At 45.7% G+C, this 23,817-nt stretch overlaps 2 protein-coding genes across 8 annotated transcripts; one reads left to right on the top strand and one right to left on the bottom strand.

Annotated features, from left to right (window-relative positions):
• Nucleotides 1-243: 243 nt before the first annotated feature.
• On the top strand, nucleotides 244-6,852 carry PSMA7 (proteasome 20S subunit alpha 7). The gene is made up of 7 exons (XM_072878866.1): nucleotides 244-402; nucleotides 1,936-2,062; nucleotides 3,508-3,632; nucleotides 4,959-5,081; nucleotides 5,472-5,591; nucleotides 6,152-6,214; nucleotides 6,499-6,852. The coding sequence occupies exons 1-7, from the start codon at nucleotides 307-309 to the stop codon at nucleotides 6,589-6,591; spliced, it is 747 nt and encodes a 248-aa protein (XP_072734967.1). The 5' UTR covers nucleotides 244-306; the 3' UTR covers nucleotides 6,592-6,852.
• A 2,635-nt stretch (nucleotides 6,853-9,487) lies between these two features.
• On the bottom strand, nucleotides 9,488-22,200 carry LSM14B (LSM family member 14B). Of its 7 annotated transcripts, none has more exons than XM_072879180.1 (10): nucleotides 21,930-22,196; nucleotides 17,152-17,315; nucleotides 16,673-16,808; nucleotides 16,090-16,206; nucleotides 14,109-14,279; nucleotides 13,904-13,984; nucleotides 12,707-12,868; nucleotides 12,378-12,531; nucleotides 11,171-11,344; nucleotides 9,489-10,811 (listed from the first exon to the last, which is right to left on the bottom strand). In XM_072879180.1, exons 1-9 carry the CDS (start codon nucleotides 22,048-22,050, stop codon nucleotides 11,179-11,181), a joined length of 1,272 nt encoding a protein of 423 aa, XP_072735281.1. In that variant the 5' UTR covers nucleotides 22,051-22,196; the 3' UTR covers nucleotides 9,489-10,811; nucleotides 11,171-11,178. The 7 variants fall into 7 exon arrangements, with proteins under 7 accessions (XP_072735285.1, XP_072735281.1, XP_072735282.1 ...); XM_072879181.1 differs by having other exon boundaries at nucleotides 9,490-10,811; nucleotides 11,171-11,350; nucleotides 16,745-16,808; nucleotides 21,930-22,195; XM_072879179.1 differs by having other exon boundaries at nucleotides 9,491-10,811; nucleotides 11,171-11,350; nucleotides 13,904-13,981; nucleotides 21,930-22,191.
• Between the last annotated feature and the right edge of the window lie 1,617 nt (nucleotides 22,201-23,817).

Raw genomic sequence — 23,817 nt, forward strand, 5'->3', positions numbered from 1 at the left:
GCCAACTGCGTAGGACGGCCACCGTGTACGCCAAGTGCGCCAGCGCGGGGAGGGGGGGAGGCGGCCGCCTACGCCGGGTGCGTAACGCGGGCTCCGTACGCCAAGAGCGTAGATGGGGCCCCGCCTCCCGCCCCTCCGCGCCGGGCTGTCGGGTGCAGCGTACGGAGTTGGCGCAGGGGGCGCCGTCGGCGTGCCGCCGGAATGGCGCGCGGCTCCGGAAGCGGCGGGCGGGGGGCGGGGGGATGAGTGTGCGGTTTTGAGGGAGGCGGCTGGTTCCGGCCCCGCGGGGACGCACGGGCGGCAGCCATGAGCTACGACCGGGCCATCACCGTCTTCTCCCCGGACGGGCACCTCTTCCAGGTGGAGTACGCCCAGGAGGCGGTGAAGAAGGGCTCCACCGCGGTGAGTGAGCGCAGGGAGGGGGGCGGCCGTGGGCGCGGCCGGGCCGGGCCGGGCCGTGCCGGCTCGGCTCTCTGAGGGAAGGCCCGGGATGCGGCCTGCCCCTCGCCGCGCTTCCCGGCCTGCCGGTCCCGTCACCGGGCTCACGGCACGAGTGGGGCCGGGGTTGCGGGGAGGGGTGGTCCGTCATGGTGCGGGCTCTGCTGGAAGTATGACTTGTTTCCAGAGAGATGCCCTGAGGCCGCAGCAGCGGCGTTCAGGCGAAGTGCTGGCTTTGGAGCTGCCTTAAAAATCACCGTTTTCTTCGGAGTGGGCGGTGTGCTGTCTGTAAAGCTCTGGCTCTGTTTCAGGCCATTACTGTGGCTTTTGGGGGGGAACGTTGGAGTCTTGCTGCATTACGACTTTGAGCATGAGGCCCAGGACAGGTGGGTGTCCGGAGTCTTGAGAGCCATTGCACGGGCTGCTCGGCAGCCTGCAGGCCCTGGAAGGCCAAGTTAGCAGAGCCGCCTCGTATCCCTCTCATATCCCTCGTGAGGGAGTAAAGCTGCTGTGGGCCTACAGGAGGGTAACGATTCTGTGTTTCTTTATTCTACATGTGCAAGATGCAGATTCCCCGTGGACTGGGAAACGTGTCAGTAAGGGCATGTAGAAGCAACTTTCTGGCTCCTAGCTTCCAGTTGTCCCAAGCTCTTGCTCAATGAAGGGTCTTTTCATTTGGGGGGACAAAAAAAAAGTATTAATTCCCAAATAATAAAATACCTGGAAGAAAATTTACTGCCTTTGGGATGGGAATAAATGCAACAAGACTTAGTGCCAAATAGACTTTTTTTTTTTTAATGAAAAATATTGTAAAAATGGAGCTGCCATCTAATATCATCTACCTCTGTCTTGTCTTTTGTTGAGTAATTGGCTGAGTTTAATGCTTTTGGAAACATCTGTAACATAATAACAGCAGGGCCACCCTGTAAGACAAAATGATTCCCATCGTCCTATGAGAAGCAGTGCGAATGGGTGTGAAAGGTCAACTTTTTTTTTTTTCCTTCCTGATGTTGAAAAAGATATATTCAAAGTACGAATTAGGACATTAAGGGAGCAAGCTACTGCCAGGCTGCTTGTAGCTGTTACTTGGTCTAATCTTCAGTGTTTTGGGTTCTGACTTGAGCAATACCAGTGGACTGGTTGTAGTGGTAGCTTTGTTGTTGATCCTGCTTCTGTGGTGGTGGAAACACGAATGCTGGTATTGGGGAGAGTTAGGGAAAACACAGTTGGTAAGAGGAGTGGGAATATCTCTCTTGGGAGCCACACAGATTTAAATTGGTATAAGCTGATTATGAAACTGCACCCTGGAATCTAATGCAATTTTTGTTACATCAGTCCAGGTTGTGGCAATAGGAAACAAAATATTGACATGAAATCATGTTTACAGTATGGCGGTTTTGTGTTTTTGTTTTTTCCTACTCATTTCAGTAAAGTCTGCAACTACTAGGTTTTTTGGGCCAAGCTTAACTTTTTTCTTCTTCTTTTAACATGTTGAAGGTTGGAGTAAGAGGGAAGGATATTGTTGTTCTTGGTGTGGAAAAGAAGTCTGTGGCAAAGCTTCAGGATGAAAGAACTGTCCGGAAGATCTGTGCTCTCGATGACAATGTCTGCATGGCTTTTGCAGGTATATGATGCCTTCAGGGGTTTTGGCAGTTACTGGAGCACCTTTGGGTATGTTTATGGATTCTGAGAACATAAAATACTTAGCATAGCCTGCTGAGGACTATGGGGAAGGAGTATATTTCCACGGTTGCTTATTGATTTTTAAATAAGAGTAGCCTACTGTATGGATAAATATATAGAGCGAGCCAGTGATCTGATGAGAAGAAATATGTGTTAAAGTTACTAAAGTCCTCTAGGTGTAATGTGAGGATGAAGACTGAGAACTGATGTGTCATTGGCACAGATACATTATATATCTGTTTAAATATATATATTTAAATTTATAAGTATATGTTTAATGTATTTTATGTATTTAAAATTAAATATTTAAAATTTTATCTATTATATATAAAATACATATTATTAATACATATCACAGGAGCTATGAGAGACATTTGTCAGTTTCCGGGACTTTTTCCCACATGCATCAAGCCAAAAAAGATAAATTTTGCGGTCATGCATAGAACAAAGAAAAGTCTCCTTTGTTCTAGTTCAAAAGACTCCTCCTGAATAAACAGCTCTGGATTTGAAGCATAAATATTCTAGTTCCACGTTCTTCCTGGTCCAGGTGCCTTAATTTCCATTGTTCAAAGCTTAAACAGGAGGCATGAAAGTTAAAAAACCCGACATAAATGGAGAGAAAATGTCTTTCAGAAGGTTTCTCCTCTCTCCAAGTAGTTTAGAATCTTTGTGTTGGTGTTAGTAATGCTTTAAGGGGAGATGTGATTTAACTGGCAAAAATAATGGGGTTTAGATTTGGTGTGCAGGAGCAATAGGCTCAGCTACCTCTGCTGCCTTGTTTCCTTAGCTAAGGGTTGTGATATGTGCAGGTGGGTTCACAAGCTTGAAGAAAAGTTCTCTAATAGAAACAAGGCTGTCAGCTGAAACTGGCATCATAAGCTAAAAAGTAAAATAAGAAATAAGTTTCTTAATTTGTTTTCAAAGGGGCGTACTCATTTTTGTCAGCTAGCGTCATGCTGTTGTAGCCTTATCAGCTAGGCAAGATTTGCTGTGCAGATAAAGCTGGCTTATAGTTAGGGGGACTGCACATGAAATAAAACCAGTGTGTGCGAGAACTGAGATTGCTTTGCTAATTTGCTGTCAGATGGAATGCCGTCAGTCTGTCAGTAACACTCCGATTACCTGGTTCGGAATTGCATGTGTTACCTAACTCACAAACATGAAAGTTGTAAACTAAATCCTCTATTTTGGTACTTTAGCATTAGCTTCTTTCTGTCGCCTTAAAAATGCTATTCTTGCTCATCAAACCTGAGAAAGTGTGATCTCTCCTTTGCTTTTTTTCCACTGCTGTTGACACTGACCTTGTGAGCTTTTTGGGGCAAGACTAGTTGTTTTGTTTGTGCACACGGTATGAAGCATGAATCTGAGAACATGCTTTCATTTCAGGGCTGACGGCTGATGCCAGAATAGTTATAAATAGAGCTCGTGTGGAGTGTCAAAGCCACAGACTTACAGTGGAGGATCCTGTCACCGTGGAGTACATCACGCGTTACATTGCTAGTCTGAAACAGGTATGTTGGACCGCACAGAGATGCTTAAAATATGTCCTGATGAACAGCGCTTCAGACTAAATACATAAAATGTCTGTCCTGGCCTTGTTCGACTCGGCTGGTAAAAATCAGTGTAACAAAACACATTGCGGGTGTTTATTGGCAATAGGGATGTAGTAATGGAAAAGGAGGATTGATTACAGTTTGTTTTTTTTCCAAAGGTGAAGAAATTAATTAGTACTTGTAAGGACTGCATAACTACATTTGTGATATCATCAGGAACACTCTCCTAACAGTGGTGCTGTGTTACTGTCAAAATGTTTTCATGGCTCTTGTTTGCTTTCCCTCCTACTAAGCCATTGCAGGGAAGGGTAAGAGGGGAGCAAATCAGTGCAGTACTTAATATATTTTATATTCATTCATTTAAAATGAATTACAATGTCAAAATATGCCCAACTGCATTCTGTGATAAAATTATTCATTTGCCACTGTATTAAACTGATTTTCAGCCATTAGTGGGGATTAGAAAAAGTCAAATTTATTTACACACAGGCATGTTTTAGTATAGTGATGATGATAATAGTGTAATTTGTAGTGTAATAATTCATAGTGTAATAGCGTAATAATCACTAGCCTGCCAGAGCAGAATGCCACTTCCCAAAGTTTCACTTTGTTCCTTTACAGTAATCTCACATTTGTGTCTTTCATTCTGGCACATTCCTGATTTCTCTAAAACTATTACAAACCATGAATCTCACACAGTATTCCGGCTGCGATAATGCTGCTGTTGTCAGGCTGCCTTGATCGTGGCCACTTCTGGTGTGTGACGTGGCAATGACTTTGCTAGCCCAGTGTCAGCAGGAGGGCTGTAACGTGGGCTTTACTGTAGCCTGCTCGTTGCCACAGAGGGTGCCGTGCTTCCTAATGGGATTGTTGCAAATCATTGGTGAAAACTGATGTTGTGTTCAGGTGTCATCCTCCTCTTTTTTGGCTTCCTAAGCATGCTTGTCAAAGCAGAGCACTACACCCGGGCTTGCAGACTTAGCTCTCTGCCTCTCAGCGCCACCAAGCTGAGAGATTTTCTTCCCGATAGCTGTAATCACGCAGCAAACTCCACTGAGTGTTAGGAACCTGGACAAGGGCTTGGACAATAACCTCCTCTTACTTGCCTCGCTTGTGGTCTTCTGTAAGACACAGAATCCTAACTTTAACAGGTAAATTGGTAAGAGAGCCCGCTAAAAGTATTTCTGGTGCCTCTTCTGGTTGTAACTTCTACACTGGCTGCTTTCCACTCTAAAAATGTTTTTAGAACTGCTTCTGAAATAAATGTCTCGTCTTTCTGCTCAGAGATACACGCAAAGCAACGGTCGCAGACCTTTTGGTATCTCTGCTCTTATCGTGGGATTTGACTTTGATGGAACCCCCCGGCTGTACCAGACCGATCCCTCTGGTACATACCATGCTTGGAAGGTGAGTTGATTCTGTCTCTTGTGGAGAAATAACAAAATATTTGTGAGTTTGTCTCCTTTAAAAAGAGACTGGTGTAAAAGGAGATCTAACTGGCCAGATGGTGCTGGCTCACAGCTGCAAAAATCCTTAATGATCAAATTTACTGAGAATGGCAGTCTGCAGTTCAGCTTTACTTGGGAAATCTTATTGTGTTTTCCAAAAAGCCACCTGTGCCTGACAACTGTGTGTGACATTTAGGCAGTAACATGTTCAGTCTCCTGAAAAATACATGGTGATCACAAAATGGTTTCAGATTATTTAAGTGCTCAACTTGTATTTCTTGCTTATTCTGTAAATGAAGTCTTTTCTAAACTTCCCTTCATTATCTTTTTTTCCCCTCAACGTTTCCAGGCTAATGCCATTGGCAGAGGAGCCAAATCTGTGCGTGAATTTCTGGAGAAGAACTATACTGATGAAGCCATTGAAACAGATGATCTAACTATTAAACTGGTCATCAAGGCTCTTCTTGAGGTGAGTCTGTTTCAAATCCCTTGTGTGACTTTTCACTGTATGCCTGGATTAACTTCTTAAATGTGAGTACATGTACTTTCCTGTGACGTTCATGAGGATTTTGTATGAAAGGATCTGTGAAAACTGTTTGTAGGCCATACATGTGGGATTAAATTCAAGGTTCACAATATTTCAGGTAACAGTTTCTGTAGCTTACACAGAAGAACTTACTAGCAGTTCTCTGGGGAGGAAAACAGACTTCAGTTCTGGGCATTAAAACAAATGCACCGAAGATGTGCTAAACCATATGTAGAATGTTTTGCTTTTTTATTGAAGTTTAAGATGCAGAAAATATCAAAAGTCAGATGGTGGAAACAAGGTGTTCTTCACCAGCCACTGAGTGCATTGATGCCAGAAGGAAGACCCTTATTTTTGGGGAGTTAAACTGCTACTGGACTCCAGAGCTTAGAGCTAATGAGCTAAATACTCCCCATCTGGATCTCTTCTCCTAAGAACACCTGAAAGGGGGTTGTTAGAATTAATTAATGGACCTGCTCCTAATACATCTGACTCTTGTTAAGGTCGTGCAGTCTGGTGGGAAGAACATTGAGCTGGCAGTTATGAGGCGAGAACAGCCGCTGAAGGTAAGGTCTTTGTTTTGCTCTTCTCCCTTTGGAGCTGGTTTCTCTGATACTGGATACTGTCCTTGTTGATCTGAATTGACTTCCAGCCCTTAATCTCGCATTCCACCCTGGCAAATACTTCTGTTTATTATTAGTGGCCAAGGAATGTTGTTGTGTCTGCACAAGGTACCTGTGTCTGTATAAATACCAGTCAACTCTCTTTCCATATCAGAACTAGAATTGCTTAAATAAAAGCCTCTAAGTTGTATTAGTATCTTGAGGGTCACCTGTGTTTCTGGTTTTAGATCCTAAACCCTGAAGAAATTGAGAAGTATGTTGCTGAAATTGAAAAAGAAAAGGAAGAAAATGAAAAGAAAAAACAGAAGAAGACATCATGATGAATGAAATTCAGCTGCTTAGCTGCTTCTTTTTAATTCAAGTGATGGGTTATTCTGTATAGACAACATGTAGGCATTCCAGTTACTCATACTGTGCCCCTCCTGAGACCTACAATAAACCTACTGATTTTTTTTTTAAGCTGTTATTTTAAAAATTCTGTCTGTTCCTTGGATTTTAATTACCTAGGATTATTTGGTTGGCTACAAAACTGCAGTAGTGACCCATTAAAGGACAAAGACTTTGCCTTTTTCCCTTGGACACTTCAGTTTGTTTAATGATTCTCTTCCATGCTCAGTTGTTAGCTTCTCCCTTTTCTTAAGTAGCTGTTCTCAAGTGCTGTGTTATGGCCTCAACAGAACATAACTAATACAGAATTATGCTTTTTCTTCCCTAACATCTTCAAATTTAAATGGCTAGGGTCTGGATGTGAGCCTTGCAGCAGCTTGCGAAGGAGAGTACAGAGATGTCTGGGAGGTCAGCAGAAGTGACTGTTGCAGGCACGTTGTCACAGCAGAGGTGCGTGAAGTGGTACTTGCAGAGACCACGTGTGATTCACCTGGTTCAGAATAAAGTCTGGCTGGTGTGATTGCCCATGAGGGCATGTATAGACCAGTTGCTTCCTAATGCTAAAAATAACAACACACTGTTGCATACAACACAGTTCAGCCATAAAGCTCTAGCCCAGTTTCTGCTTTTGTATTTACCCTCGTGCTGTTCCCTCCATACATCTTACCCACAGGAGTTGGTCAAGCCTGTTTGTTCCCAGTCCCAGCAGTGGTGTGAGCCACTTCTCTGTTCCCTTCAGCAGAGGGAGATCACTCAGATGCTGTAAGGGACACAGAGACCTGCCTCTCTGCTGCTGTGCACCAAAGACACATTGCTCTGGAGAGGCAGGATCTGCTCTGTGCCATGTAGTTGCTGCAGATATTAACATGTATAATGTAATAAACTTAGGAATATATAAATTTGAAGGTGTCAGGTGACAACTGTTTACTCAAATAGTATAAAACTAATCCAAAGGGGATGCGAGTGGGAATAGGGAATTTTATTTCAGATAGGTATTTGCATTGTTGGCATCTCCACTCTCCAGTTCTGGTCATGGAAAAGCTCAGAGGGGGGCACAGCGCTGTCCTGCTCTGAAACAAGGTCCCTCATGCTGCAGGGGGTGAACAGGATTGACACCAGCCCCTCCATTCCCCACCTCCATGTGAAAAAAATTTTTTTTTATTTGTTCCTGGGGCCCTGTTGCCCTTTCAATACAGCCCTTAAGCACAATAAAAGCTTTGTCCATCCTATCTGTATTCCTAGGGGCATCTCTACTCCCAGCTTTCAGGGAAGGGGAAGTTGGTCACTTCAGTAGTTGTGCTGTAGTGCTTAGTATGTCTTCTCCCATTTCAGACAAACCTCAGGCCTCTCCCACCCCAAGCTCTTACCCACAAGACTCAGTACCTGCTTACAATAGGAATAGGTGCCACTTTATTATAAAAGTTTCCCTATTTATATCCACCAAGGGGGGGGGGAACTGGAAAGCCCTTAAAAACAGCTCTTCAGTCTGCTATTGACAACCAACACATGGCTTTACAGGTATAAAACAAGACTCATCTGGCAGCCAGCACAGCAAGGACTGAAAGCATCCTAGAACCCTGCAAGAGGCAGCTCAGCTGCCCCAGGCCACCTCATACCCCCCCGAGGGGCCCTAGGGAGGCTGCTGGGCCATCAGTTCAACGACTCCAGGCAGCAGACACAAGCCTGCAGTAGCTCTCATGCTCCCCAGCCTCTCGCACCACAACTACACTGTTTACAGGTAAATGCTGCAAAGCAAAGTGTGGGCAGAGTATCAGACAGGAATCAAGGCCAGGAAAGCTGCAGTGCACTTCTGCTCAGGAAAGTGTTAGACCATACCAGCTAGAGAAAGGGAGTTGCTGTAACGCTGTGTTGTTTCATTGATCAGTCCTTGGACTGGAATTCTGAAGTTACAAAAGCTGTGTACCCTGCACCATCGTTCCCTCATGCTGGGGAGCTGACAGGGCTGCAGCAGAGCCCCAGGGGCAGCCATCTGCCCCAGCCCCAAGGGGAACAAGTGTTCTGGTGGAGAAGGGCTCACTAGCCCAGGGACTGAGCCACAGCCATTCATCCCCTCACACTGCTCCCGTACACCAGAATGAGCCAGGTACAGTGCTCAGCACAGAGAGGCTGGGACACAGCCCCAGTACAGTAACTTCAGTGCCAGTAACCATGATTGTGTCTTATATATTCAATTTGAGGCTTTCCTGTAGAAACAGAGGGAATTACTGCCTTAAAAATAAAAAGGCAGTATTACACAGAGGTTAATGCTGATTTCTCCTTTTGCCACAGCCACCTCAGACACATCAGTTGACTCTGACAGTGCAATTCCAGCTTTATACTTGGTGTCACATGGGCTGTTTTGCCAGCAGAGAAATCAGAGGCTCACAGCAGCTTCCACAGAAGCTGTCTCAGCACACACCCCATTTCGCTGGTGTGAGCGCAGACGCTGAAGGCATTTGTGGCTACTGAACCAGCAGCACTGCCACCCAAAACAAACTGGTGAAGCCCCACCAGCCCCAGGCTCCACCAGGTAGTCACACAGAGGGGTGCACACTCAGGGTGGTTTGGGCAATGCTAACACTCAGTAGGCCGATTCCTCAGCAAGAGCTGGGACGCAGGAACACAGGGAACAGTAACAAGGGGGTCAGTGCCTGGATTAGGGTTTAAGCCCTTTTCAAATACCGTGTAATACTTTGCAGGCCTGCCAGAACTCTGCAGCAGTTTCCTCTGACTTAGATTTGAGCCCCGCTAGGACAGGCACCCGCCAAGTTGTACAGACTGATGTTACTGAACTATGTACAGAACAAAGTAGGAGGGAAACATTAAACATTTACATGTTTATTATAATTACAATTTACATTACTCCAAAGAGCAGCCCCACTGCTATGTTCTAATTCTCAGCAATAAAGTCCTACAAAAATAAATCCAAGCTTTTACAGTAACCTAGGTCAATGCGTAACTAAAAAATTCTAGCTATGTAAGGGGTTCAGTCATCAAGGTGCTTTTTCAACAAAACTCCCTACCAACCAAAAGGGACACATGCCTATAGCAATTTAACCCACTTATTCATGCAAACAAAGGTAACCCCCCCAGCCCCTCTCCCCACATACAGATTTTTAAAAACAAAAGAAAAACAACTAAACTATTTACAGTATGGGGGTACAGAGGAAACAAATTGAACATGCCCATCTGTTAAGCTTCATTATATGGACTCCCATCCCTAGTTTAATGAAAACATTCCATAGTGTTCCACCACAGTCTACTAGTGTACAGAGAGCTGTTTGCGTTTGGTACTACCTATGAGCGAGGTACAAACTGAGGCAAGAAGTCAGAGCTTCCGCTCTCCTTCCCAGACAGTCAACTACTGCCAAAAGCTCTTAACTCTGAGCACACGAGCAGAGCCACTCGCCGCCCCTGTCCCACCGAGGGCACAGCACACTGTCCCCCCACACTGCCCTCACCCAGTCGGAGCTCCAAGCCTCTGAGGAGCGCCCAGCACTCTTCAGCACGAGGGAGAGTCCCGGTTCTGTGTAAACCTGCAGTACCTCCACATTAGTACCAGCCGACAAACAGCTGTACAGTCATTTACACTACTACATGATCAACAATCCAGTATTCCCAAGTGACAATATACATAACTCCTCAGCACCAGGAATCCTTTCTCCCAGATACCAAGTGCTACTTCACACCTGCTGCCGAGAACAGTGAGACCAGCAGCACCAAAGAATCCATTTGGTTACTCAGAACACACAAATTATAGCTGGTTTATTTCAAGTGAGCTTTGGTTCCATGTTAAAATAGCATGATTTATCTTCTTCAGGGTTCAGAAAAGGAGTCTGACTTTAAGCTTAGACTATAGCAGCCTTTGAGAGACCCAGAAAGAAGAACCATGTAAGTTAGTCTGCACTTAAAAAAAACACAAACAAAAAAGACACCCTGAAGAAGGTACCCCTGAACACATTCCCTCTTCCAAAGAATATTCCAGCTGACAGTTGCTGGTCCAAAATAAGTCCAGAATATAAGCAGTAGTACATGAAGTTCTGTCGCTTGAGCTGAGACAGTAAACAATATGAACCATTTTCCCACATTAGTGCAGCAGTTGGTTGTTTTCTTTCTATATACAGTTTCATCCTCTCAGGAGAGATGTTAGAACCTGTTCAGAAGAAAAAGGTAGAATTAGATTTGGTATCATGGGGATCTTCCCCCAAGAAAAAGAAAAGCAGCAAAGTTCACACCCATATCTCAACTGCAATGCTTAGCAAGAAAGCCTCAGCTCAAACAAGCAGCTCTTGCTTTCTCAGACAGGCAGCTAGCCCAAGAAATTAACAGAATAATCAACACATTCAAACCACTCATATTTCCTTCTACCACTTTGAAGGACAGATCAGATACAATAAGGAACGATTCTTGATATATCCATGAGACTGTCTAAGCATTGCACAGACAGGTCAGGCAAGGAATAAGAGACAAACCTGGCTCAGAGACAGTATTTATTCTTGCTAAAAAACTTGCCTCTGAAGTTACACTCTGCCAGTACCAGCTCTGTGAGTGGTTTGGTTTCGCCTTGCTGCTCCGCTACCCCTTCCACCTCGAAATCCACCACGAAAGCTGCGGCCACGAAGGAACCGTCCAGACACTCCGAATGTCTCTGTATTGAGCTTCCTTTCTTCAGCCCATGTGGTACGCCTAGAACTGAACAAGACTGCACTCAGATTTAACGTTAAATAACCACCAACTCCTTCAGCTAGGAAGCTTCAAGCACCCTATTTTCTTGAACTAAACCACAAGAGAACAAGCTGCAGCATACACATGCTCACTAACTCAATTCCTCTGCTAAGCGTGGATTTGGAAGTGACAGCTGTTGGCTTTTGTAAGCTACTTTCACACTGGAAAATTAAAGATGGGCCTAGAAAAGGGTTGAACAGGGGCTCACTAGTATTTCAAACCCTGTCTTGTTTCCTGGAAAAATACAAACTCTTGACTCCATCAAAGCCTCTCCAGAAACAGAGAAAGCCCTCTCACAGCTGAGCTTCAGCAGACTGCTACTGAGGTAGCTCCACAGCACCAGTGGAGCTACCAGTTCCTTCCTTAGCAGAGCCTGCCTAGCCCTGGACACCAGACAGCGAGCATGTGGAAGAAAGCTTTGCTAAAGGGAAGCAGAAACATTACCAAGGGAATTTCACATACTGACACCAAAGGGATGTCTGACTTCAGCAGGCAGTTAACATCAGTGTCAGCAGCAAAAGATGAAGCTTTCTTTTAATATTCCCAACACTTAACTCGATGCATTTCCAGACAGACCTGACCTCCTCTCTGCCCAAACTCCAGGCTTAGCTTGCTCCTGTCTGCAAGTTGCACCATCTTCAGCACAGCGTGACCCTGATGCCTCCTCCCACAAGTGAGATAAGAAATTTGTTTAAAATCAATGGGTTCAAAGTCAGTACTGGGAAACAGAACTGGAAATTCCTGTATCATAGTTTAGGCAAGTGTATCAGTATCAGCCAAAATCCTTGCTTTTTGTTTGATGCTACTGCATAAAGCTTGGTTAACATCATTCGTGAGCTATCACGTGTATGGCAATACTCCCTTCTATAGACTGTTTTGCTGACTTTCTTGCATTCTAAGATTTTTAAAGAATTAAGCCACATGACATAGATTATGTCTAGAATTCTATGCCTTAAAATTGCATTAAAAAAGCAAGCTTTTGGAAAATACTCACCTAGATTTCAGTTCTGAAGAAATGTTGTCAAAGAAAGACTTGGATTTATCATAATAGCAGTTGGGTCCCAGAAGGTCCTCCTCTGCATTACCATCATTGTTTTGAGTTGCCACTCCAGGGTCCCCTTTTTCTTCCCCCGTCTCTGCTTTGTCATCTGAAGATAATAAAATGTATTACACTTCCTTGATGCATACTGAAGAGCCATCTGTTCTCTTGCTCCCTCAAACAAGATTTGAGATGCTGCCACATGTAATCATGCAGTTTCTCAGAACCAGTCTATGCAGTGTTTACTATTAGCTCAGCAATTCATATTTAATGAAGTCACAAACCTTTAAAGTTTAGTTTCTTCTTGAATTCTTTATCAAGTTCCTCTCTGTTGAATTGTGCATTTGCACTTTCAAAGTCAAAGTCACCTTCAAACTTTATTGTATTTTCCTTCACTGTAGTTGGTCTGTTTTGTCCTCTAGAACGGTTTCTGGTTCTCCTGTTTCCTGAAAGCAGGAGAGTTTAAATGCTTGGTAACGCACAGAGAGGTGAAATGACTTGCTCAAGACCAGAGGAAACCAAGTTAGAACTCAGGAGTTTCTGGCTTCTAGTCCTCTGGTTAGGCTACACTTCTTTGAAAGTGATTTCTGAACTTGGCTTTCAAAGACATATTACAGCAATACTTTAACTTTCCAAAAAACATTCCTGGATGTCAGTCTTACCGTTAAGACAGAGTATACCCAGCTTTCCTTCCAGTGCGAGGAGAGGAAATCAGAACAAGTACTATACCAAGAAAAGCTGAGGGAAGCAGGGAAAACTATCTTTTCTGTCTGCTATTCACCTGCAAGCATGGTACGAACAGCCTACAACCCTGGCATGACAGCAAAAAGCAACAGGTCACTGGTTTCAGAAAATCCACCCAAGACTCACCTACCCACAAAAGAAGCTTGTACTTTGTATGGCTTCTGGTTGCCAACTGAGAAGCTATCAACTCCTTTTTGGAAAAGCTATAACCCCTTCTACAGTGCTGCCCTCGGGCAAATTAATTTGAAGACCTGAGAGTCTGACGTTTTGCTTCCTGCCTTTTCTCATTTTGCTTGGGCAGAAATATCTGCTTGAATTTAATTTCACTTTTTTGACCTGTGCTTAAACTGTAGTCTTGAGATAAGACCTCTGCTCCATGGAAGTGAGGGCTCCATAGTTCCTCTCAGTTACAAGAGCTCTGGAAATTCTTAAACAGGCTGCCCTTCCCAGTAAAAATACTTCAGGTTTCAGAGAAATCTAGTTGCTGCTGGCAACTCATAGCATACATTTGTATAACATACCTTCAAGTTTCTAGAAAAGACACTAGAATTCTGTCCCTGGAACATCCTGAACTTCTGTGACTCCAGAACCTATTTTGTTAGGGAAGCATCTCTGGATGCCCAAAGCCTTATCAAGCTTTATTTTGCTCTCAATCTTCTGTCCAATAATCCTTCACTGGAATTAGCCTATAAAGGCAAATATTGTTAACACGACTGTTTAGTGTCAGGTTAACCTACCTGATCTTCTCCTTTGAGGTCGTCTGTTTTCATCATTCACCTGTCCTTGGGTTTGCGCAGGTGCTGCCTGAACCGTATCTACTGAACAAGAAGGATAAACTTAATAAAGGAGGACAAGAACAAAACTGGAACAGTTTAGTCTTGCTATGCACCTTTGAAGGATGCTTCAAAACAGCACTTTAAAGACGAAGTGGTGCATACATACCATTTGTCTTACTGTTCCCCTGTGGAACCTGCCGTCCATTGCGCTGAACCCCTGGAGTTACTTTCACTGCAGGTGGCTTTTGTGAATTCATGTTGTCAAGTGGGCCGGTCTGAACAGCCTGCTCCACCATGGGGCTTTTGCGGACTGGGTGAACAGAAGGAAAGCCAGCACCTGGAAAAAATCCCAATGACTAAGTGCCTCTCAGCAAATGTGCCAACGCTACTCAAACCCTACCCACTTCTATGGAGAAACCGTTTTGTCAAGAATTACTCAAAGCCTTGAGTTTTTTATCATTACACGCTGTGTTTAAGTGGCATATACACTAGGTAAGGCACTACTGCCACACAAGTTGTGGCTTTCAAATCCAGAGCCTTAAAATCAGGAAATCTACCCATTTATTTCTTAAACCAAGTTAGACACACATTAGATAAGCAAGCCAGGTCAGTCTCTTAGACAGTTTACACCAAAATCTAATTTCTAGATGTATCCTTGGTTATGCAGGATTTTACTTTACATGATACTTTAAATCTGAAGCAAAAATCCACCATTTTGAAACTGCTCAAGAAAGCTTCCCCACTTTGTCAAAAATGTTTTGCAGCAAAAGCTTAACCACCTCAACTACATCCCATTTTGTAAGCCGCTTTTAGAAGTCCTTCAACTTCATTGCTTATTGTTAGCTGTCAGACAAAGAAAACCTGAAACCAGACCAGGATCTCAAAGTTACCCTTTTAAATTCCTTCTTGGTCAAGGCCAAAGTGTTACCAAGACTTCTGTTGCTCTTCCATCCAGGCTTATTTATTCACACTACAAAACATGTAAATACTTTTCATGGTTTGGTATACCTTACACCAATTATATTAAAAAGTGACAGTCTTCAGTACTCAGAAGAAACACTGCATTCTAGATTTAATTAGAAGTTTTGGAGTACTACAGGTTTATGTAGTTATGCATAAGAACTGCTTGGAAGCGAACTTTAACTGAATATACTTTAAGAGCAAGAAAAGTGAAAGGCTGAAGAGTACACACAAACCAAGCCACTGACACTTCTGGGTCACCCACGTCCACATGAGATATACCCAGTAGGTAACATCATGCAGGTTCCCAGTTAATGTACACCTGGAAAACTTGCAAGGAAGACAGACATATCTAAGGATTATTCAGTAGGACAAAGCTGCTGTGCAAGTTTAACGTGAGAAAGTTTCAAAGCTTAGCCAGAATATTGAGAAAGTATGTACAGATAGATGGCCAAAACCAGAGAGTAAGTAAAAACAGTTTCATGCCAACACAAGCATACATGCTTAAGTTAAAAATAGATTAAACTAATTACCATGTTTAGATGCAGGCTGCACCTGGTCTCTCTGCTCTGAGGATGGTCACTCTAGCATCTCTACTCAACCTCCTTTAAAAGTTTTTACACATAGAAGCAAGCACCCAGAACTGTGTTATCTCAGCTTACCACAACTTGGAAATTGCTTACTGTTAGTCATGCTTTACTAATTGGGAGTCTTGACAAGGTACTATGCCCCATCATGCATGAAATCTATCCTGATATTTCCTCAATTACAGCAATACTCCTGAATTTTCTATTAACCTATGTCTCTAACAGCAAGGCCACCCACAATTTAAGCAGTGTGCTCATCCTTCCAGGAAAGACTGATTAATTCCTCGCCCAGTCTCTAAGATGACACGTGTTCCTGGATAGGATGCAGCACACCAACATCCCTAAACCTCAGCCCTCTCCTGATACTTACACAAAAGGATCCGCTGTCCTGTACTTTTTCTTTCTCCTGTCTCTAATTGACACTGCTAGGACAGGAGGAATACTTCATGTAATGAAAGGCAAACATAGCTGAGAACAAACTAGTTCTACTAGCATCACCCATATAAGTACTATCGTTCTAGGAGGGGTTAACAAGAACAAGAGTGTTTGCAAGTGCCATGCAGTTCTTCCAAATATTTGGAGTCCTCAAACTGCTGTTACCCTTGGAAGAGAGCTGATGGGGCTCTGAAGACATGTCAGGCTCTGAAACAGGTTGTGGAGACGGAGAAGAACTAGGGCTGGAAGCAGCTGCTGATGCTGGAGGGCTTACCAATTTCTCTAAAGAGATAGAGGGAAGAAGAGAAAGCAAAGATATATGGATAAGATACAAGGTAGTGAAACATCTGAAGGACTTGGAAAGAGATACAAGAATCTCTAGAACAGCATTAGAGAAGCTTATTTACAGTCCTCTCTGGGAATACAAGTTCCTTTTTACATGTGATGTATATGTAAGGTATGTTAGGTTAGAAATGAACTGCCCTCAACTGTTATTCACATTACTTTCAGAAAGAAACTTGAGCTATTTAGTTTGTTCCTTTCTTTCGTGTGCATCTGTGTGTGCGTGTAAGTGAAATGCAGGCCTCTCTGTAATAAGGTCATTGCACAAAGTTGCTAACTACTTATTCACTGCTTGTTGCAGCCTGACACTTGGCAAGGAATTCAGTATTAGTTGCTGTTATTTGGTTTCACAGTAGCTGCATACAAGGACCATACCTTTATTCTAGCAAGTAAAGTTTTTACTTACCTAAACCTAATGAAGCTGCATACTGCTGGCTAAGTAAAGAGCTGGCAGCAAGCTGGCTGTAAGGTGGCATACCTCTAAACGGGCTGTAAGGCACATGTGGCTGAAAGGATGATGTAGAGGCAGAGCCCAGTGAAGACTGTAACAAGACAAAGTACATTTCCATTTACAGTGTCCAGAAGTCAGCTTGCTTTGGCAGTGATTCTCTACTTCACGTACAGCGTTACTAAAGCTTAAGTAAATACTGAGAAGGGTTAGTTTACCTCTATGATTTTCCTGCATTCTCAGCTAGGTAAACTAGCTCTGGCTTTTGTTGACTGAAGTCTTTAATGCTGCTGCTATTTTAAACATTACAACGAAATTCAGGATGCTTCAATCTGAAGATTCCTGGAAACACTTACTGGCCTTCATTTTTATAAGTTTATACCAAAATCAAGTCTTTCATCACCATAGCTTTCTATCAACACTTCAGGCTAACTTACTTGGACAATGGCAGGATCTTGTGGCAGAGTATGTTGAGCTTTTGGAGGTTCACAGACAGTGATGTCTTTGATGTCACTTCCTCGAAAAATGATGTATTCATAGATTTCTTCTCTCGGAGGAGCAGGTCTGTCTGTGGGCCGGTCTTCAGTACCAAAGGATCGCACTTTAGCATTAGAAAGATCACTATTAGTCCAGTAGTACCATTGCAGCATTGTGTAAGTTAAGACTTATGCAATTTAAAAAGTACTCTTGTAATACTTGCCCAAAGTAAAAAAAGGTTACCTCCAGAACCCTGAATCTCCTTACTGCACACAGCTGTTCCCTCAAATGCCAACTTTTTCAGCAGCCTGTATAAACAGTTTTGTTTACATCAAGCTGTGAAGGTAAAGACCGTAGACCAGCTGGAGTGAAGAATCCTACTCCAAAACCAAGGACTTCCCCATGGTGCTATACTGCCATATTCCACTTCCCAGCCCTGTCTTATGTAAACATTTCGCTCGAGACAACTGCCACTGCAACAGACCACAGGAGAGGCCCCTGAAGCAGCAGAGGAAAAAAAATCTTAGAAAGCTTTAGAGCTCAAAGTTGCACCTCTGGTTTCATACATTTATTATACAGATAGAGGTAAAGTTTTATCAATGACAAGAGCTTCTTATTAAAATTCTCTCTCTACTCCATGCCACCGGTTTTATGATTAATATCCACTGACTACAAAGCAAGCTTTTAGCAATAAATCCAAAACCTCAGTGCCTACTGAGGCTTTACTGAGTCCCAGCTATCAGAACACTTGAGCAGGTACTAACCAGTGATGTTACACATTAGAGTGGGAAAAAAGCTGCAGTTGACTGTGTGGCAGCTACCAGGTAAAAGCATAAATTAATTTGAGCCATTAAAGAGGAAGAGGTGAGACTCAGACTTACTGGATTGTTAGTGCAGGAAAATAGGTAACACGGATCCATCAGACACTGACATACAAAAGCTTGAAAATTAGCCCACAAGTTACAGAAGCTCATCAAGTTTGCTAGTCTAGTTGTCTTCTGTCTTTGCGAGGCTTTGCCAGTTCAGATAAGCACCAGCACATACTGGTTTGATGTATGCTTTCTGCCGACAGAAGAATTCTGTATTGGAGTCACATCAATTGCTTCTAACAGGTTACCATAGAAGTACTCAACCTCTCTGCCAGGACATGCCACGATTCCTGCAGTACCTTTACAAATTACATCCTTAACAGACCTTCCACAAGCACCTGCCATGTCACAGTCTGTGGTCATGTGCCAGCCAGCTGCCATTCGCACTGCACAGCTGGAAAGATGTAAGCACAGACAGCCCTGTCACAGGGACGACAGGGGATGGGGGGCACCACAGCTTCCCCAGAAAAAGGGCAGCAAAAAAGTGGATCCACTCAACCCCAGTGTTGAGCATCCCTGGTAGACTATACTGTTACTAACTTACTAGGAGTATTGATGGTTGTAGACAGGGCTACTCATCAAGCATCCTGTTCTCAGAGGTGAAAAGCTGTATCCAGGTGGTTCCCCCCACCAAGCAGCAGTTAGTGCTGCAAGCAGTCTTCACCTCTGCCCAACATGTATGTCAGCTCACAAGGAGCAGTAAGCTCTGGGTACAGCAGGTCAATGCCAAACTTTGTCCCTATCACGCTGATGCTGTTTAGCACCTCAGCTTACACCTAACTGGAAGGGAATCTTAACTGGTGCAAGGACAAGCTGTCAGTCACTTCCTTTGAATGACCGTCTTCCATTAGTTCCTAGGGTATATAACCTCTCCAAGTTATTTTAGATCTCCAGCTGCTGTTTGATCATATTACAGCTGTAACCTAGTCAACTAGAAGCAGATTATAAACTGAAAGCAATGCTTGTGGCCTTTTGGACATGAACTGTACCACTGATATCCCTGCTCAAGATTAGATTATTACAGCACACAGCTCATGGCAAGACATACTAAAGCTATCCAGGGACTACTGCAGAATCCCACGGCTAGCTTGGAAAGCACCACGTCTTCTCTGAGCACCGGGATCAGCCTGTCAGCTTCCACATGCAGAAACATATGACCTGCAAAGCCCAAAGCTGTCCAGGCAGCCTCTCAGTTGGCTGGTCCCAAGGCTCCTAACTAAAAAGGTGGAAAACTACATCCTTGCTGTAGGCAAAACGGCAGCGAGGACATTTGAAAGGGCTCTAGGAGTTGAGCATGCCTGCCCCTGCGTTTGAAGTGTTTAACGGTTTCTGGCACATCACAGTCCCATGAAGAGTTACAGTGACTATTGTTTACAGATGAACAGGAAATCAATCCCACACCACGCTGCAGCTAGTGTTTTACAATACAGTTTGTATTCATGTGTAGGGCTTTGTTGAGCTAGACCTCTGAAGGGTCAGGAAGCATAACAAGAGTGACTGGATGTCTGGAAAGCAGAGCTTACGTGGATATTTCTTGCTCAAAAACTCTAATTTCTTCAGACTCCTACAGAAGGGGGGAGTAAGTCTCTGGTGTTCACTACCGACAGGACAGTAATGGGCTTAAACTTCCTTTGTTTGCAATTTAAGTTTAGCATCTAGCAAGACAGACAACTTTCTTGCAGTGCTTAATTAAGCACATGGAATCTCCTTATCCAGTGTTTAAGACATTATGCATATGTTGAGATTTAATAGGAACCAAATACAAATCAATTGAAGTTAGCCCTGCTTTGAGGAAGAGACTGAACCAGACTCCTTCCTGAGGTCTCTTTCAATCTAAGTTTTTCTTGATATCACTTGGATGATAAAAGGTAAAGAGAATAGCACTTAAGTTACATACTGAAGTTGTCTGAGCCTTAAACAGTGGCATCTAGGGCTTAATAATAATTTACTAGCTATCTGGACAACGTCAACTGCATGTCAGTAATTCATGGTTCTTCTAACCCTTCAGAGATCAAGTGTTTCAAACTGCTGTCCTAAGCACAGGACTGATATTGCTGTCACCGACTGCAACATTGTTGCTATGTTCATAGTTCTGACACTAATTTTGATATAAAGTCTCTAAATTTAAAAAACCCTCTGAGCTAAAATGAAAAGTAGGGATTGTACTGTAAAGTTTATGGAGCAGCACTTTAAGTGGGGAAAAATGTATTCTCCGTCTATTGTAACAACTACTACTTAGGCATTCCAGTTCATCAAAACTGAACACTAAGAGACCAATAAATACAAGAACTGCCAGAAATCTTATACGGAACATGCACTTTCTCACACCATAAAGCACTTTAATCACATATGCCTTTGAAACACACTGCTTAAGCTCTGAAGTAGCAAGTGCTACATGGAAGCCAGAACTATGTGAGAAACCATTTCTACTTGCTGCTGGGTACAGGTGAAGACCTTCCTGCACATACAGTAAAGGAATTGCATCCTTCCTGAAACCTCTCAATTACTTTGAGTGAAACACTAACGTAAGTAGCTTCATTTGTACATTTAAATAAACAGCTACACCCCTAGGAAAAAAGTGAATTTGTGAAAACTCAAATTTTAACTTCAGAATACACACTAATAGGCATCAAATACCCATGTCCAGCATCACATAAACATCACTGTACTGAATAAGGCTGTGGCACAGGCTGTCTTGAAGATAGCTGAGAATCAGGCAAGTCAGTGTCACGTGCCAGCAGATAGTCTTTCAAAACAAAAGATGTTTGGTTTGTGGACAATCCTGATGAGTTGCTGAAGGCCATGAAGAAGGCGTGAACTTCCCAGAACAGGGAAGGACAAAACTCTGGGAAAGAAAGAGCTGATGCACATTAGCTGGAGTAGCCAAGCTCGAGATTAAAAGCTGTACAGAAATATGATCCTGTATGAGAGTCTAAACAAGACAGGACAGGTTTTTCTGAGAGTAAATATGGGAGTTCCCAGCACAGGTGACAACTGAATCCAAATGACACCATTTAAGTAGCAGATAAAGATCACTATTTCTACAGGGAAACAAGATGCAAAGCCTTGATGAGCAGCCTGGAGGTCGGAAGGGCCAGACCCACGTGCAGATACCCCACAGCACTCTGTACACGAGCTCTCACCCGCTTCACCTGAGCAGAGTCCAGTTATTGACCATGAAAGAACAAAGACACATCAACAGCAACTCTTTTTTCCCCCCAGGACTGGCCTGGGGCCCTGCTCAAGCCAAGGACCGAGATACTGCCAGGCATCCATGTACAGACAGCAGAGGGGAACCAAACCATGAGCCGCGATGCAGACCATCACCTTTCTGGCTCTGACAATAGTAAGAGGAGCCAGCATCGCTGGCAGCTCTTATTCCTCTTCAGGGGACTGGTAACTTCCCGTGAAAACCAGGGGCTCCTCAGCATCCCGCGTCCTGCCCGCCCCGCCGGCTCCAAGCGCCTCTCCGGGGAGGCGCAGCGAGCCCCCGCCACGGCCCGTGCCCGTCCCCGCGTCGCGGAGCGGCCTCCCAAGTGCTGACTCACGGAAAGCCAGCAGCGCCGAAGGCACGGGGTTCCAACCTCGCCACCCCCCCAGCTCTCCGCACCCCGCCCCGGCCGCAAGCGCGGCCGAGCCGTGGGCCCCGCCGCAGCCCCTCAGAGCGGGCGGGCTCCGGCCGCCCCGCTCGCCCAGGCCGGGCTCATTGTTCAGGGGACGACGACGACGGCGGGCGGCGAGGCGGGCGGGCCCCCCGCGTCCCCTCAGCGAGCGCCGGGCCGCGGCGACGGCGCCAGAGCCAGCCCAGGCCCGACCCCCCCCCCCCCCCCGCCTCGCCGCCCCGGGAGGGCCCCGCCGCGCCGCCTCACCCTTGGCCAGCGCCACGGTTGAGTTCTCGGTGTCGATGGTGTAGAGGATGCCCTCATAGCGGATCTGCGCCTTGGAGATCAGGCTGATCTTGCTACCGATGTAGGGAGTCCCCGAACTCATGGCGGCGGCGCCGCCGCCGCGCCGGGCGGAGGGGAGGGAGGAGGCCGCGCGGGTCGCCGCACCGCCGCGCGGAGCCGCCGCGCCCGCCCACGCACACTGCGGAGCCGGGAGCCCCGCCGCGCCCGCCTTATATAGGGCGGAGGGAGACGGGCTGGGGGGGGGCAGGGCGGGGGCGTGCTGCGGCCCCGCCGCGCATGCGCCGCCACCGCCTGCTATTGACCAGACGGGAGACGGGGTCAGGCGCGGAGGTACGGGAGGGGGGTGAGCAGGGGGGGGAAGCCCGGAGCCCGCCTCACGTGACCAGCCCAGGCGAGGGTGCCACGTGCGCTGCGGGCGGGGCGGAGCGAGGCGGGGCGGGGCGAGAGCTCGCGCCCTTCCCGCGCTGCGCCGCAGCCGCGGCTGAGAGGAGCGGAGAGCGGGGGGCGGGCCCCGCCCGGCGGCGGGTAACGGCAGGGCCGGGCCGGGCCGCGTTGCGTTTCTGACACAGAGGAGCCGCGTGTCGCTGTCCACTCACCCCTGTCGCAGAGATTTTTGTCACATAACGCGGGGGGGGGGGGTCGCCTCACCCGCACCACCCCCCGCCGAGCCGGTCTCTGAGGGGAGCTTTTCCCGCCCTGAGAGTCGCCTGCCGCCTCACCTCACCCCGCTCCCCACCAGGCCCCCCTGGGGTTCTGCAGCAGAGAGGCTGCTCCAAGGCTTCCCGCGGACGCCAGCTGCCTGAAGCCGCAGCAGCGCTCTGATGGGAACAGGGATGGCTGCCTCCTGCCCGAGCCCCGTTTCCTCCCTCTGGTGCCATGGCAGTTGAAGAGCCTGGTTGTGCCCTGGAAGAGCCCTTGGTGCATGCTGGGGGCCTGCCCCGTGAGGCGCACACCGTGCCTTTGTTCAGCAGGCGAGACAGGGTGTACCCGGTGCACCGATGGCGGCAAGTCGCATCGTGGCAGAGGGACCACAATGTTAGGCCGCAGCTGGAGAATGAATCTTTCAGCGCAGTGTCTCCTGGGATTTCTCTGGCTCCCCAGCCATCTGCGGGTCAATGAGAGACAACCGGTAGCATCTGGCAGACATAGTCACAGGAGGTGAAGTCACTAACCAACGTGAGGGTGCACGGGGATCAGGCAGGGCAGTTACATTTGGGGCAGCAGGTCAGAGTGCACAAATCTCACTAATTTGTGTGATGCAAATCAATAAGATTCAAAACCAGCAGCTGGAGACAATACAGTGGGAGCCATTGTCTAAAGAGTTTTGCTGGAGCTGCATGCACCCGTGCCTTGGTTACATGTCTTCCATCAGTGATACAACAGCGACACACTAGTATGCAGTCCACAGGTTCATCCTCACGTCACAACGACCTGCTTCCTTGCGCACCATGGCTGAGCGCGCTGTTCTCCAAATGCCCCAAGCTGTCCACCCTGTGACCTTATGTATTTTATGGTGCTACTCTTCATACTGTTTATACAGCCTGGAGAGCAGATCTTCCTGTCTGAACAGGGAAGACGCCTTCCTTCTCACTCTCTCTTATGGACACGCGTGTTTAGTCTTTGTCTTGTTAAATTTTCATCATTCTAGCATGGAGAGAGTCGGTAAAAAAAAATAAGGTAAATTATTTCATATATATTAATTGGGTAAACAGTATTTTTGAATAAGAAAGCCAGCCCTTAAAGTCAATCTTTTTAGATTTTTAGCTCAGTCTTAAGTATAACCTATACAGAGCAAGAAAAGCTTCCTTTTTTACTGCAGTAAACAGTGCCCTTTAGTGGGCAAATTGCT

The sequence above is a fragment of the Ciconia boyciana genome, chromosome 14 (assembly GCF_034638445.1).
Source record: "Ciconia boyciana chromosome 14, ASM3463844v1, whole genome shotgun sequence".
NCBI classification, from domain to species: domain Eukaryota; kingdom Metazoa; phylum Chordata; class Aves; order Ciconiiformes; family Ciconiidae; genus Ciconia; species Ciconia boyciana.